The sequence below is a fragment of the Pan paniscus genome, chromosome 10 (assembly GCF_029289425.2).
Source record: "Pan paniscus chromosome 10, NHGRI_mPanPan1-v2.0_pri, whole genome shotgun sequence".
In the NCBI taxonomy this organism is placed as follows: Eukaryota; Metazoa; Chordata; class Mammalia; order Primates; family Hominidae; genus Pan; species Pan paniscus.
The window spans coordinates 84,792,596-84,806,824 of NC_073259.2; the positions used below are offsets into that span (position 1 = coordinate 84,792,596).

At 43.4% G+C, this 14,229-nt stretch overlaps 1 protein-coding gene and 1 pseudogene across 3 annotated transcripts in view; both read left to right on the top strand.

Moving 5' to 3' along the window:
- Positions 1 to 1,598: 1,598 nt before the first annotated feature.
- LOC129393453 (RWD domain-containing protein 1-like) lies at positions 1,599 to 3,136 on the top strand (annotated as a pseudogene).
- Positions 3,137 to 9,106: 5,970 nt separating this feature from the next.
- ZDHHC17 (zinc finger DHHC-type palmitoyltransferase 17) overlaps positions 9,107 to 14,229 on the top strand; it is an 89,621-nt gene continuing 84,498 nt past the window's right edge. The window contains exon 1 of one of the 3 annotated variants that reach the window (XM_003832880.7): positions 9,107 to 9,404. In XM_003832880.7, coding sequence (XP_003832928.1) covers positions 9,312 to 9,404 — 93 coding nt within the window. In that variant the 5' untranslated portion in view covers positions 9,107 to 9,311. Of the gene's footprint in view, positions 9,405 to 9,858; positions 9,886 to 14,229 lie in introns of those variants that run through there. The other 2 variants (XM_008958352.5, XM_034936262.2) reach the window with 2 other exon arrangements.

The following is a 14,229-nucleotide window of genomic DNA, read 5'->3' on the forward strand; positions in this document are numbered from 1 at the left end:
AGATTTGAGCAACCTTTTTTGGATCACATATGCCTTTGAAACTCCAATGAAAGCTGCAGACTTTCTCCCTTGAAAAAATGTGCATACACATATAAGAAGGGCTTTCACTGATTGCTGTCTCAGTTGGCAGGAGGAGAGGGTCTTAAGCTTGTTCAGTCAAGCCTTTCTGATTTTCTTCTCTTCCCTCCCCATGTATGGGTGCTCAGGGGGTCCCTTTGGGCTTACAGGTGCCCTGGAACATTGCAGACGGTGCGAGTCAAATGGCAAAGAGTAAAACCTAGTGGCACTGCTGCCATGACCACACCTTGAGTTCCTAAGGACTAGTAAAATGATGGAGTGCTAGTGCAAAAGAGAAATTTGCTCTCAAATACAGAATGAGGCAAGGCTCTTGGTGTTGAGAAGTCTCTGATTCATGAGGCTTCTGAGGAATCTTGCTCTTGCGGGGGAATCTTCTTTTCTTCTCTGAGTGCATTTGCCATTTCCTGGAAGTAGGATGCATTTTCAGACAAGTTCACATCCAGCAATCCATACTCTTGCTCTCTTCCTACTTTAAAATATATACATTGTTGCTTTAAATACTCATTATTTCTTAACACAAAATCCCATTATCTTCTGTTTCATAAGGATATTCACGGCTCTTGAAGGCTGACCCCAAGTTATTAGCACTGATTCTCTTCACAAATGGGAACCGCTGTCTTCAAATTTCCTGGAGAAAAGAAATTTGCACATACCTCCTCCTCCTCCCGCAACAAAAATATCAACAAAATAGGTCGCACATTCCTTTTAAGGAAGCAAAGTTTAGAAATAAACCAGTTCTACTAAGTCAGGTTAAACATTTTGATCTTGCTGGATTCTTATACACATATAACTTTGTAAATGATTTTGGAGGTTTCAGGTTTTACACAATATACTATATTGTTGTATAACAAATTATTTCAAAATTTAGCGTCTTAGAAAAATACTTATTTTCACATAGTTTTAGTGTGTCAGGAGACCAGGTGCCGTTTAAGTGGGTGGTCCTGGCTCAGTCTCTAATAAGCTCATGGTTGAGAGGTCAGGTGCGGTTGCAGCCATCTGAAGGCTTCACTGGAGCTGGTGGATCCGCTTTTAAGGCAGCTCACTTTCATACCTGACAAGCAGTGTTGGTTCTTGGCAGGAGGTCTCAGTTCCTTGCCAGGCAGACCTCTCCACAGGGCTGCTTGAATGTCTTCATGATATGGCAGCTGGCTTCCCCAACAGCTACAGATCCAAGAGAGAACAAGGTAGAAACCATGATGCCTTTTATGCTCTGTACTCAAAAGTCACACACTATTTTCCCGCAATATCTCATTGGTTCCACAGGTCAGCTCTACTCGCGGTGGGAGGGTGCAAAGACGTGCATACCAGGAGACAAGAGTCACTGGAGGCCCTTTTAGATGTTGACTGTCACATATGCTAAATTCTACATATTCCCTTTAATTCTCTGGTCTTGTTTTATGTATATCACTCTAAAAAATATGAGCGCAAAAAGATTGTCCTCACTTCACTTAAAATAGGATCTTAGAGTACTGTTAGGTGTGACTTGTCAAAATAGCAAAGCTTGTGCCTCATTCCAGCTCTAAGTAGTCAGTATTTATTTTGTCCACAATCCAATGAAACACAGAAATTTGTGAAATGGCTTATAGGAAAAACTTATAATTAAATAACTTGGTTAGAATTCAAAGTGTTATGATTATTTATTTAGTTGAGTCAAATAATATGAGTGACAGCTTAAAAAGTATCTCTGACTATGTTGTGGTGATTCCAACATTTACACAGAACAAATGTTTAATAAATAATTGTTAAATTTTAGAACTAATAAGTGAATACAGGGCCAGGCACGGCGGCTCACGCCTGTAATCCCAGCACTTTGGAAGGCCGAGGTGGGCGGATCACCTGAGGTCAGGAGTTCGAGACCAGCCTGGCCAACATGGCGAAACCCTGTCTCCACCAAAAAAATACAAAAATTAGCTAGGCATGGTGACATGCGCCTGTAATCCCAGCTACTCGGGGAGGCTGAGGCTGAGGCAGGAGAATCGCTTGAACCCGGGAGGCGGAGGTTGCAGTGAGCCGAGATCGCGCCATTGCACTCCAGCCTGGGCAACAAGAGCGAAACTCCATCTCGGAGGGGAGGGGGCATTTGGGGGAATGAATACAATAGAGTTGTAGGATGAAAAATCAACATACAAAAATCAGTTGTCTGGCTGCCCCACACTCTCCTGACGCGGCCGCTGTCTCGGCTGCTGTGCGCCGCCTAGGTGTCTGGGTGATCCATGGGCAGCAGCAAGGGCCACGATGACAGACTATGATGAGGAGCAATGCAAGAGCTAGAGGCCCAGGAGTCCATCTACCCTAACTCCTTCATAGTATTATCATAAAATCCACGCGGCTTCACCATTACTGTGACATCTGAGGCTGGAGAAAATGATGAAACTGTCCAGACTACCCTCACGTTTACATACAGTGAAAAATACCCAGGTGAAGTTCTCCTTTATGAAATATTCCCTCCAGAAAATCTAGAAGATAATGATGTCTCAGACATTTTAAAATTACTAGCATTACAGGCTGAAGAAAATCTTGGTATGGTGATGATCTTTACTCTAGTGACAGCTGTGCAAGAAAAATTAAATGAAATAGTAGATCAGATAAAAACTAGAAGAGAAGAAAAGAAACAACAAGAAAAAGAAGCAGAAGAGGCTGAAAAGCAATTATTCCATGGAACTCCAATTACAATAGAGAATTTCTTAAATCGGAAGGCCAAGTTTGATGAAGAATTCTTGGAAATTGAAAAGGATGAAAGAAGAAGAACAGCAGGAAAAAATAAATTAAGTGGGAAACAACTATTTGAAACAGATCATAATCTTGACACATCTGATATCCAGTTCTTGGAGCATGCTGGAAACAACGTGGAGGTAGATGAGTCTTTGTTCCAATAAATGGATGACTTGGAGCTGGAGGATGATGAGGATGATCCAGACTACAATCCTCCTGACCCAGAGAGTGACTCAGCTGACTAATGGACGTCCCCATCTGCAGAGAGGCTTGACTGCCACAGCATCTGTGGCTATGCTCAGAGGGTTTTATTTTCCTTTCTTTTTTTCTAAGAAAAAATTATTTTCAGGATAATATTCTTCTGATAGCTTTCATCATTGAACTTAAAAAACTGACTTTAAAAGTTTTTAAAAAAATCAGTTTTGTTTGTACACACTAATAATGAACTATTTGAAAAGAAAAATTAAGAAAACAATCCCATTTATAGTAGCATCAAAAAGAATAAAATACTCAGGAATAAATTTAACCAAGGAGGCAAAAGGCTTGTATGCTGAAAACTACAAACCACTGATGAAAGAAATGAAAGAAAACACAAATGGAAAGACATCCTGTGTTCATGGATTGGAAGAATTAATATTTAAAAAGTGTCTATCCTACTGTAAGTGATCTATAGATTCAATGCAACCCCTATTCAGTGGTGTTTTATATAGAAATAGAAAAAAAAAATCCTGAAATTCATATGGGACCACAAAAGACCCTGAATAAACAGAACACTCTTGAGAAAGAACACAGAAGCATCACACTTCCTGATTTTAAAATATATCTCAAACCTAAAGTAATTAAAACAGTATGGAACTGGCATAAAAACAGACATACAGGCCAATGGAACAGAATAAAGAGCCTCAAAATAAACCCACACATATACTGTCAACTGGTCTTTGATAAGGATGCTAAGAATACACAAAGGGGAAAGGACATTTTATTCAACAGATGGTGCTGGGAAAAGTGGATATCCATATGCAAAAAGGATGATATTGGACCCTTATCTTGCACCATACAAAAAAGTCAGCTTTAAATAGATTAATGACTGAAATGTAAAATGTAGAACTGTAAAACTGTAAAACACTTAGAAGAAAACATAGGTGAAAATTGCATGACATTGGGCTTGGCAACAATTTCTTGGATATTACAGAAAAAGCACAAGCAACAGAAGCAAAATTAGACAAGCAGAATTAAATTGAACTAAAAAGCTTCTGCACAGCAAAGGAAACAGTCAGCAAAGTGAGGAGGCAACCTACAGAATGGGAGAAAATATTTATAAATCATATATACGATAAGGGATTAATATCCAAATGATTCGATGAACTCCTACAACTGGAGAGCAAAAACCCCCAGAAAATCCAATTAAAAAATGGACAAAAGACTTAAGTAAAAATTTCTCCAAAGAAGAAATACAGATGACCAGGTATATGAAAAGATGCTCAACATCACTAATCATCACGGAAATGCAAATCAAAACTACAGTGAGATATCACTTCACACCTACTAGGATGGCTATTATAAAAAAAAAACACAAAACCTAAGTGTTAGCAAGCATGTGGAAAAACTGGAACCCTTGTACACTGTAATGTAAAATGGTTCAGCAGCTATGGAAAAGGGTATGATGGGTCTTCAAAAAATTAAAAATAGACCTACCATATGATCCAGCAATTCACTTCCGTTTATATATTCAAAAGAATTGAAATTGGGATCTCAAAGACATAAAACACACTCTCATGTTCATTGCAGCATTATCACAATAGCCAAGCTATGGAAACAACCCAAATGTCTACTGATGGATGAATGGATAAAGTGTGGTATATACATACAATGGGATATTATTCAGCCTTTAAAAAGAAGGAAATTCTGCCATATGTGACAACATGGATGAACCCAGAGGACATTATGCTAAGTGAAATAAGCCACTCACTGAAGGCCAAAGGTGAGGTATCTAAAATAGTCAAACTGATAGAAACAGTAGAATGGTGGTTGCCAGAGCCAAAGGTAGAAGGATATGGGGAGGTGCTGTTCAATGGGTATAAAGTTTCAGTTATATAAGACGAATAAGGTCTAGAAATCTGCTGTACACCATTCTGCCTATGGTTAACAATACCGTATTGTGCACTTAAAAATTTAAGAGAGATCGGCCGGGCGCCGTGGCTCACGCCTGTAATCCCAGCACTTTGGGAGGCCGAGGCGGGTGGATCACGAGGTCAGGAGATCGAGACCATCCTGGGTAACGGTGAAACCCTGTCTCTACTAAAAATACAAAAAATTAGCCGGGTGTGGTGGCGGGCGCCTGTAGTCCCAGCTACTCGGGAGGCTGAGGCAGGAGAATGGTGTGAACCTGGGAGACGGAGCTGGCAGTGAGCCGAGGTCGCACCACTGCACTTTAGCCTGGGCGACAGAGCAAGACTCCGTCTCAAAAAAAGAAATTTAAGAGAGATCTTGCGTCAGGTGTTCTCACCACAAGAAAACTTTTTTTTTTTTTTTTTTTTTTTAAGACAGAGTCTTGCTCTGTCGCCCAGGCTGGAATGCAGTGGCGTGATCTCAGCTCACTGCAAGCTCCGCCTCCCGGGTTCACGCCGTTCTCCTGTCTCAGCCTCCTGAGTAGCTGGGACTACAGGCGCCAGCCACCATGCCCAGCTAAATTTTTGTATTTTTAGTAGACATGGGGTTTCACCGTGTTAGCTAGGATGGTCTGGATCTCCTGACCTCGTGATCCACCCGCCTCGGCCTCCCAAAGTGCTGGGATTACAGGCGTGAGCCACCGTGCCCGGCCCACAATAAAAAAAAATTAAATGGACCAAGTAATAATTCATTGAGGATAATAACAACAGAAGAAACGTGGTAGAGGCAAAGAGTAGTAGATGGGGAAAATTCAGGAGCCTTCCAGATGATTCTGCTACCACCTAGTTTTGTAACTTTAAGAGGGTTTCTTAAATTCCCCATCATTTCCTTTTTTGTGAAATGACTAAATCTGGATAATCTCTATGCTGTCTTTAGCTCCAGTAGTGTCTGAAGTTACATATGAAACCATATTTATACAACAATGCCCCATGCCTTCCAATCTGTTTGCTTCTAAATCCATTTCACAATTATTCTCTAACAAGGTCTATTTTTCTCTTTGAATTTTATTCTTTTTTAGCCACGATTCTGCATTCCTCCGTAATTCTATGCCGTTCTTTTGCCAGTCTATCCAATCAGTGCACTTTCTTAGCCGTCTCCTTAGTCCTCTGAATATATTTTCTCAATTTGAGCTGTAGATAAGAACTCTACAGTTATCAAGATGGACTCTGATTATATCTAAAGGGTTTGCTTCAAGATTCAACTTCAACATGTTTTCCTAAGCATGCCTGCTTCTGCTCTTGATCTCTTTCTTCAGTTCTTCATTTAATAACTATTTATTTTAGTGCTCCAGCAGTAAGCAAGACAGACATGGACCCTGGTTATGTTGTTCCAACTTTTCGGCTGCTTTTAGTATTTTCCTTATATTTGAATTGTGGAATTCTCAGGAGTAAAAATATCCACAGAGCCAGGCAGGTAATGAGAACGAGTAAAGCAGGCCATAGACCTGGTAGAGACTGAGCAAGAAGGTCAAGATGGCTTGTTTGCCAGATGAACTAGAACTCTAGATTTTAAAGTGAACTCTGATTTACTGATTTTCGCAGGGAAGGCTAAACATTTCTTTTATGAATACTCCACATCATATACCTGTACCAATATTCCTAATACATGGGTACCTGAAACATTTTCTCCAGTTTTCCATGCCTAGTTTCTTTACACTCTCACTTCATTCAATGCTTTATTAATATTTATGCCACTTAACTTTTTCAGTCGGTGTCCTTTATTTACTCTAGTCTTCTATTTCTAGTCAATGCAAGACATAAAGGTAAGGAGGGGCAAGATTCAAAATTGAGATTTTTGGCCGGGCGCAGTGGCTCATGCCTGTAATCCCAAGACTTTGGGAGGCCGAGGTGGGTGGATCACGAGGTCAGGAGTTCGAGACCAGCCTGACCAACATGGTGAAACCCCATCCCTACTAAAAATACAAAAATTAGCAGGGCATGGTGGCGCGCCCTTAATCCCAGCTACTCAGGAGGCTGAGGCAGGAGAATCGCTTGAATCTGGGAGGCAGAGGTTGCAGTGACCTGAGATCTCGCCACTGCACTCCGCCTGGGCCGCAGAGCAAGAAAGACTCCGTCTCAAAAAAAAAAAAAAAAAATTGAGATTTTTGGCTGGGTGCAGTGGCTCACGCCTGTAATCCTAGCAATTTAGGAGGCAGAGGCGGGTGGATCACCTGAGGTCGGCAGTTCCAGACCATCCTGACCAACATGGAGAAACCCTTTCCCTACTAAAAATACAAAATTAGCCGGGCATGGTGGCGCATGTCTGTAATCCCAGCTACTTGGGAGGCTGAGGCAGGAGAATCGCTTGAACCTGGGAGGTGGTGGTTGCAGTGAGCCGAGATCGAGCCATTGCACTCCAACCTGGGCATGAGCGAAACTCAGTCTCAAAAAAAAAAAAAATTGAGATTTTTGAGTGAAAATTACTTATGTCCATGTTAACATATGACTAAAAACAATTCGATGCTCCAAGGGCCGACCCTGAGACTAGCTGTAAAAGATGACTCCTAGTTTGGGCCAGGACGAACAGAATGAAAATCAGCTCGGACTGAAATGAGAAAAAGTAGTTGTGCTGGGAGGACAGATACAGAAAAAGCCAGCAGCAAAGTTAATTGAAAAACTTCTTTCTCCCACAGCCGTGCAGTAGCTATGACACGCCATATTTACCCCTCTTTGAGTGACTGCTGCTCTTACTAGTGTTGCTACTTTATTACTGGAGGTACCTAATTACTAAATTGCTGTATCCTCAAGACAGCATCCAATCCCTCGTAAATCCCAGCTTTTCTTCATGCCGCCACAGAAACGGCGTCCCATGCAGAACTGATTCTGGCTCTCCTTAGACCCTCCTCAGACTCCTTTGGCGGGAAACTAATCTTACAAAGGAGGCTTCCTCTTTCCTTTTCCAGTGGCATTCCAAGCTTCCTTTGGAGTGCCCTCCCTCCTGATTTACAAATTGGCCTGACGTTATCGGAGTACAGGCTTTTTCCTGGTGGTTTCTGGCCTAACAGGAGACAGATTAGTAAGTACCAGGATCTCTAATAGGTCAACTTTCATGATCTCTGCTAAATTCTGAGCTGTTTAGACTTACAATTTTTAACAGCTAAAAGGAAAGACAAATGCTATCTAAAACTGTCCCATCAGCCCATTTACAGGGAGCACCTCCCCCATACCGCCCTAAAATCCTTTAAAAAATGGCTTTAGTCATTTTATCTGCCTTGCATTTAAGCGAATTCAGTTTAAGTGGCTTCAGTTCTGAATTCCTGGATTATATCGAAATGTTGCAGATGGCGGTGTGTGGGCTTTGAGCTCGTAAATTTTTTGTGTGGTACTAATTCAAGACGATTGAGAGCAGGTTGGGATCATTTTAAAAAGGGTTCTCGGCAGGGTGTGGTGACTCAAGCCTGTAATCCCAGCACTTTGGGAGGCCGAGGCGGGCGGATCGCTTAAGGTCAGGAGTTCGAGACTAGCGTGGCCAACATGGTGAAACCCCGTCTCTACTAAAAATACAAAAATTAGCAGGGCGTGGTGGCGTGCGCCTGTAATTCCAGCTACTAGGGAGGCTGAGGCAGGAGAATCGCTTGAACCGGGAGGCAGAGGTTGCAGTGAGCTGAGATCGCGCCATTGCACTCCGGCCTGGGCGGCAAGAGCAAAACTCTGTCTCATTAAAAAAAAAAAAAAAAAGCGTTCTCTAGTAGGAAGCCCTGAGTTGTATCCATGTTTTTCCGGGCGTCCCCCGGAGGCACAGGTTGCGGGTGACCTTTTCAAGTGTAGAGGAAAGAGAAGCTGCTTTTGTCTTCAGGAATGATGCAGGTCTCGACTCAAGCCTGACAGGCCCAAACCTCCCTGGAGCTGGCTGACGGCTCTGCCCGAGTTCCTGAAGAGGGGTCCCGGGGGTCCCGGAGCGGAAGTGGGAGCGCGTGGGCGTGGGCCTCCTCGGCTGCCTGGGGCTCCAGACTTGTGCTGCGTGCGGCTCCGGAGCTCTGTTCTCGCTCCTGAGCAGTTGCTAGGTTTCCCAAGCGACTGTCTCAACCGCCCGGCCGCCTCCCCCGGGCAGCCAGAGCTGCACATCTACCTCCAGCCGAGACCCGCCCCCGAGCCGCGGGGCCCACGCCCAGAGCCCTCCGCCGTCCCCAGCGCAGTGCAGCAGAGCCCGATCCAGTCCGGGGCCGGGCTGCGCTTCCGCGCACGCGCGGAGAAACCCGCGCCCTCCGAGGGGGGAGGGGACAGAGGGGGCGTCACGGGGGCAGGAGAAGAAGGAGGAGGAGGCCCGCGTCGCCTCCGGCGGGGCTCGCGCTCGCCCCGCGCTCGCCCTCCGCCTCGCCCGAGCCCCGGGAGGGTGAAACGCTTTCTCCCGGCATGCAGCGGGAGGAGGGATTTAACACCAAGATGGCGGACGGCCCGGATGAGTACGATACCGAAGCGGGCTGTGTGCCCCTTCTCCACCCAGAGGTGAGGAACCGTGCTGAGTGGATTCCTTGCCCTGCGGCCCTCCAGCCTTTCTTCCCCGGACGCCGAGGGCGGCGGCCGACGTGTGTGGGGTAGTGGGACGTGCCGAAGTTGGGGAGGGTGGGGAGGCGAATCCAGGCCTGAGCGCGGCTGCGAGCGGATAACGGGGGAGGAGATAGCGGGGCGGGCCCGACCGGGGCGGGCTCTGGGACGCAGTCCCTGGCTGTGCCTGGAGGACAGAGGTGGAGGTGTTGATGGTTCTGCTGTGTCGCCGCGCTGCGTTTGAGAGCAGAGGCGGAGGGGCCTGGTGCTGTTTTTGAACCGCAGCTTAGACCCTAGTCTTGCTCCAAGCCTCTTGGGGCCAGGTGGAAGCGCGTCTGGTTTTGATTTCTTTTTCCTTCGCCAGGGTGAATGACGGTATCTATTGCTTCCCTTTAGTCCACTGTGAGGGGACAGTTTCATGGGCATAGTGATGTCCTTCCAGGTAATGCCATGGGTAGCACCTCGGGCACCTTGTGTCGGGCGTCCTTTTTTGAGCATTTGTCCTTAAGCGATTAAGAAGAGAGGTAGAAACTTTTGGGAATAGACCTACACTCACATTAGCTTGTCAAAGTACCGTTTTTCTAGGAGCTAGGGGTGGACAGTGCAACACGTTTCCCATCACAACATGAGTGTCTTCCCATGTAAGTAAACAGTGCCCCGCTCCACAGTCAGTCAGTCTGTGCTTGTTTACCTCCGAGTTTGTAGCTGAGCTAGTGCTAGTTAAGGCTTGGAAGCAATTCTTGATGCATTCTGATTTTTAGTGATCCACAGTGATGTGTGTATGGGGCAGCGGCACAGTTTGCTGAAGAACTCGGGTAGTTTTCATGAGGTTAAAAGATGACAGTCGTGTTGTAGGATGAACAAACATGGAAGTCTCTACCTGGTTACTTTGCCATAGAGTGATTCTGTTTTTTTCTGGATTTGGGTTTGTACCATGCCACTAGTTTTTGTTAAAAAGTGAATAATGACAACCATCCTTTTATGTTGCATGTTAACACTCAACCACCCTCTCATTCGTCACTTTGGTTTATCAAAAACACATGGGACAGTTCCTTCGGAATATATACCTGCGCCAGTCTCAGTAGAAAAGGCTACTCTGGGTTTCTGATAAACAGAACTATACAGTAAGACTAAACACTTGTCTGACCAAAGTGGTAACGTTTTCAGAACTGGCATTGTAGACATCTCTTTTGGTTCACTTAGGCCCTAACATTCGTCAAGAAATAGACAAAGTAGTTTTCAGATGTTGCCTTGAAAATGTTGCTAAGTGATTTCTATTCATCTGTTCCTGTGAAAGTATTTGTGAAAGTATTTTAAACACTTAAGTGTTTATCCAGTTTATTTTTTTGAGACGGGGTTTCTCCCTGTCCCCCAGGCAGGAGTGCACTGACACGATGACAGCTCACTGCAGCCTCTACCTCCAGGGCTCAAGTGATCCTCTCCCCTCAGCCTCCTGTGTAGCTGTGACCACAGGCTCGCGCCACCATACCCGGCTGATTTTTTTATTATTTGTAGAAGAAGAGGTCTCCCTATGTTGTCTAGGCTGGTCTTGAACTCTTGAACTCAAGTGGTCCTCTCACCTTAGCTACTTAAAGTGCTGGGATTACAGGCATGAGCCACCATGCCTGGCCTATCTTACGTATTTTAGCATATTGTTCTTCATAAACCTTTGCTTTGTAATATAGTACTGTTGTTTGCTACTTTAAGAATAATTTTAACTGGCAACAAATCCAGATTATTTGGTGTAGTAGAATGGCCAGTATAGGCTTGAAATTTAGCTACCGATCTTCAGGTTGCCATTCGATAGATAGGATATTACTAGAAAGTCAGCCTCCTCATCATTGATAGTGGGAATTGGCATACATAACATATACCGTTCCTTTTTACCCAAGAAGCACAAGGTCTGATTATTTTAATACTTTGGATGGACCTTAAGCTTGTACTACATGGCTGAGGTCTTTCTGCATTTTCTGTGGTTAGTGTGTGCAGCTGGTGCAGACCTGGGGTAGTTCTGCTGCCTCCTAGCAGTGTGTTCTTGGGCAAGCTATGAATACGTCTCTGAGTTCTAGTTTCATCATTTATAATGGATAAAAATAATAGTTAATAAGCTATAGCGAGGATTAACTGAGATAATATGTTTTTGTTGTTAAAATAAGCAGTGTTTTCAGTCTCCTTTGGGAAGAAACCCATTCTCTGTCTTGGTAAGTAATGAAATAATAGTACTTTTAACCTCTTTTTGGAGAGAACATAGACTTTGGGTCAGACAGACTTGGATTCTAATTCTGGAAATTCGGTAACTAGCTAAGTGACCTGAGACAAGTGCTTAATTTCTTTAAGCTTCAGTTGTAATCAGAAAATGGAGATCCTGGCTGGGCTCGGAGGCTCACACCTGTAGTCCCAGCACTTTGAGAAGCCGAGGTGAGAGAATCACTTGAGCCCAGGAGTTCGAGACCATCCTGGGCAACATGGCAAAACTCTGTGTCTACAGAAAATACAAAAATTAGCTGAGCATGGTGGTACACGCCTGTAGTCCCAGCTAATCGGATGCTGAGGTGGGAGGATTGCTTGAGCCTGGAAGGTTGAGGCTGCAGTGAGCCATGATCGAGCAGCTGTACTCCATCCTGGGTGACAGAGCAAGATTATGTCTCAAAAAAAAAAAGAAAAGAAAAGAAAAGAAAATGGAGATGCTGCCTAGTTTACTTGGCTGTAAGGGATTAGGTGAGGCTATATGTTGAGGGTCAAGAACTGGCACATTGTAGGTGCTCAGTTAATGTTACTTCTTTTTTCTCTACCAGAAGAAAGGGAAGTGTTACACATTTATTTTGGTTTTGGTGACTGATTTAAAACTTATGTGGGTTTTAATTTAGTGGAATAGGATCTTGCAGGAACAAATTTCATTTCACTTTTTATCTTCCAATTTAATACTCTCACACAAAAACAGTTTTTCACTTTAGTATTTGTTAAGCAGATGAATTATTTGTAGGTAAAGAAATGAGCATTGCTTAAATCTCTTATTAGTATGCAAACTGCCCACTGTTAAAACCTTTCTTAGAGGATTATACAATTAGATAAACGCCTTTTTAGAGGTATTTTAGGTAAGATAATCTTACTTTTTAATGAATTAAATCATCCACTCATTTAGTTGGTCATTTAAACATTTGTTTGTCATGTTTGGGTAAGGAATTGTGCTGGAGTCTGTGTGAGACTTCAGGATATTTTTGGTGTTCAGTGAGAGGCAGTATAGAATACTGGTTAAGAGCCAAAGTTGGCCGGGCGTGGTGGCTCACGCCTGTAATCCCAGGGTTTAGGGAGGCCGAGGCGGGCGGATCACCTGAGGTTCGGAGTTCAAGACCAACCTGACCAACATGGAGAAACCTCGTCTCTATTAAAATTACAAAATTAGCCATGCGTGGTGGCACATGCCTATAATCCCAGCTCCTCGGGAGGCTGAGGCAGGAGAATTGCTTGAACCCGGGAGGTGGAGGTTGCAGTGAGCCGAGATTGCACTCCAGCCTGGGCAACAAGGGCAAAACTCTGTCTTAAAAAAAAAAAAAAAAAAAAATCCAAAGCTGTGGTGACAAACTGAAAATGTAGCTTCTGCAGCTTACTGTTATCATGGTCAAAGTACATTTTTCTCATTTGTAAAGTTGGGTTAATAGTGACACCTTTTACAGTTATTGTGAATATTAACTAGGCTAATGTTTATAAAGCAGTTTTCATAGACCTAGGCACATAGGCTGCCAAGCAAATTGTACCTTCTAAAGGCCCTGGCATATAGTGAATACTGAAAGGGAAGCTGCTGTTACTTTGTTTTCTTTTGAAATAGGTGATTATTTGTTTTATTGAAATGAAAGAAATTAAAGACTCTTTGGATAAAGAAGAACTGATGATCAAGGGATTAGGGTGCTAGTTCTAGCTCAGTGACCTTGAGCTAGTAGATATTTAACTGGTCTCAGTTTTGTTGCTTTTAAGATAAAGTAGCTAGGCTAGATGACCTCTAAGATTTCTTCAGACTCAAGTGTTCTGGTTTTAAATTGTGATTTTTCAATATAATCAACTTGAGCATCTGTCTACTAGGTACGTAGCATTGTGTTAGGTTATATGGGTTAAAATAACATAAAAAAGATAGCATATGTTTTCCAGAAGGTAAATAACTAGTTGGGAAGTTGTATGCACGTGAAACACTGGACGATTCAAATAAGTACTGAATTAAGTAATGTAGCTTGTAAGTGGTGTCAGATTCCTGTCATTTAGAATGGTTAGAAGAAAGGCTTCCGTAGAGGGACAGAGACCATATGTTGGTCTACTGGTCCAGCAGACTAGCTATGACCAGCTTCCATTTTACCTACTAGTACATCCTCAGTAAGTCATCTCAGCTCTTTGATAGAATGAGATCACAATATCCCCTTCTGCCACAGTATCATAGGGGCTATTTCAGAACCATCTGACTCAGAGCTTTGAACTGGATTGCCTAGATTATCTAGGGCTTTCATCTCTTTCTTCCTTTTTTCTCGATTTCAAAACTTCTGCTATTGCCTTTTTTTCTCATTTTCGTCTCTCTTTTTATGGTAACGTTTTTTATTTCACATTCATTTTATTATTTCTGATGATTTCTGTTTGAATATTAAATCGAACTATTGCTATTATCTACTGTCCTCATAGATTTCATAAAATCTACTTTTTGAAGCTTTTGGTTTTTTTCTTTAGTTTGAGATGGAGTTGCGCTCTTGTTGCCCAGGCTGAAGTGCAATGACGTGATCTCGGCTTACTACAACCTCAGCCTCCT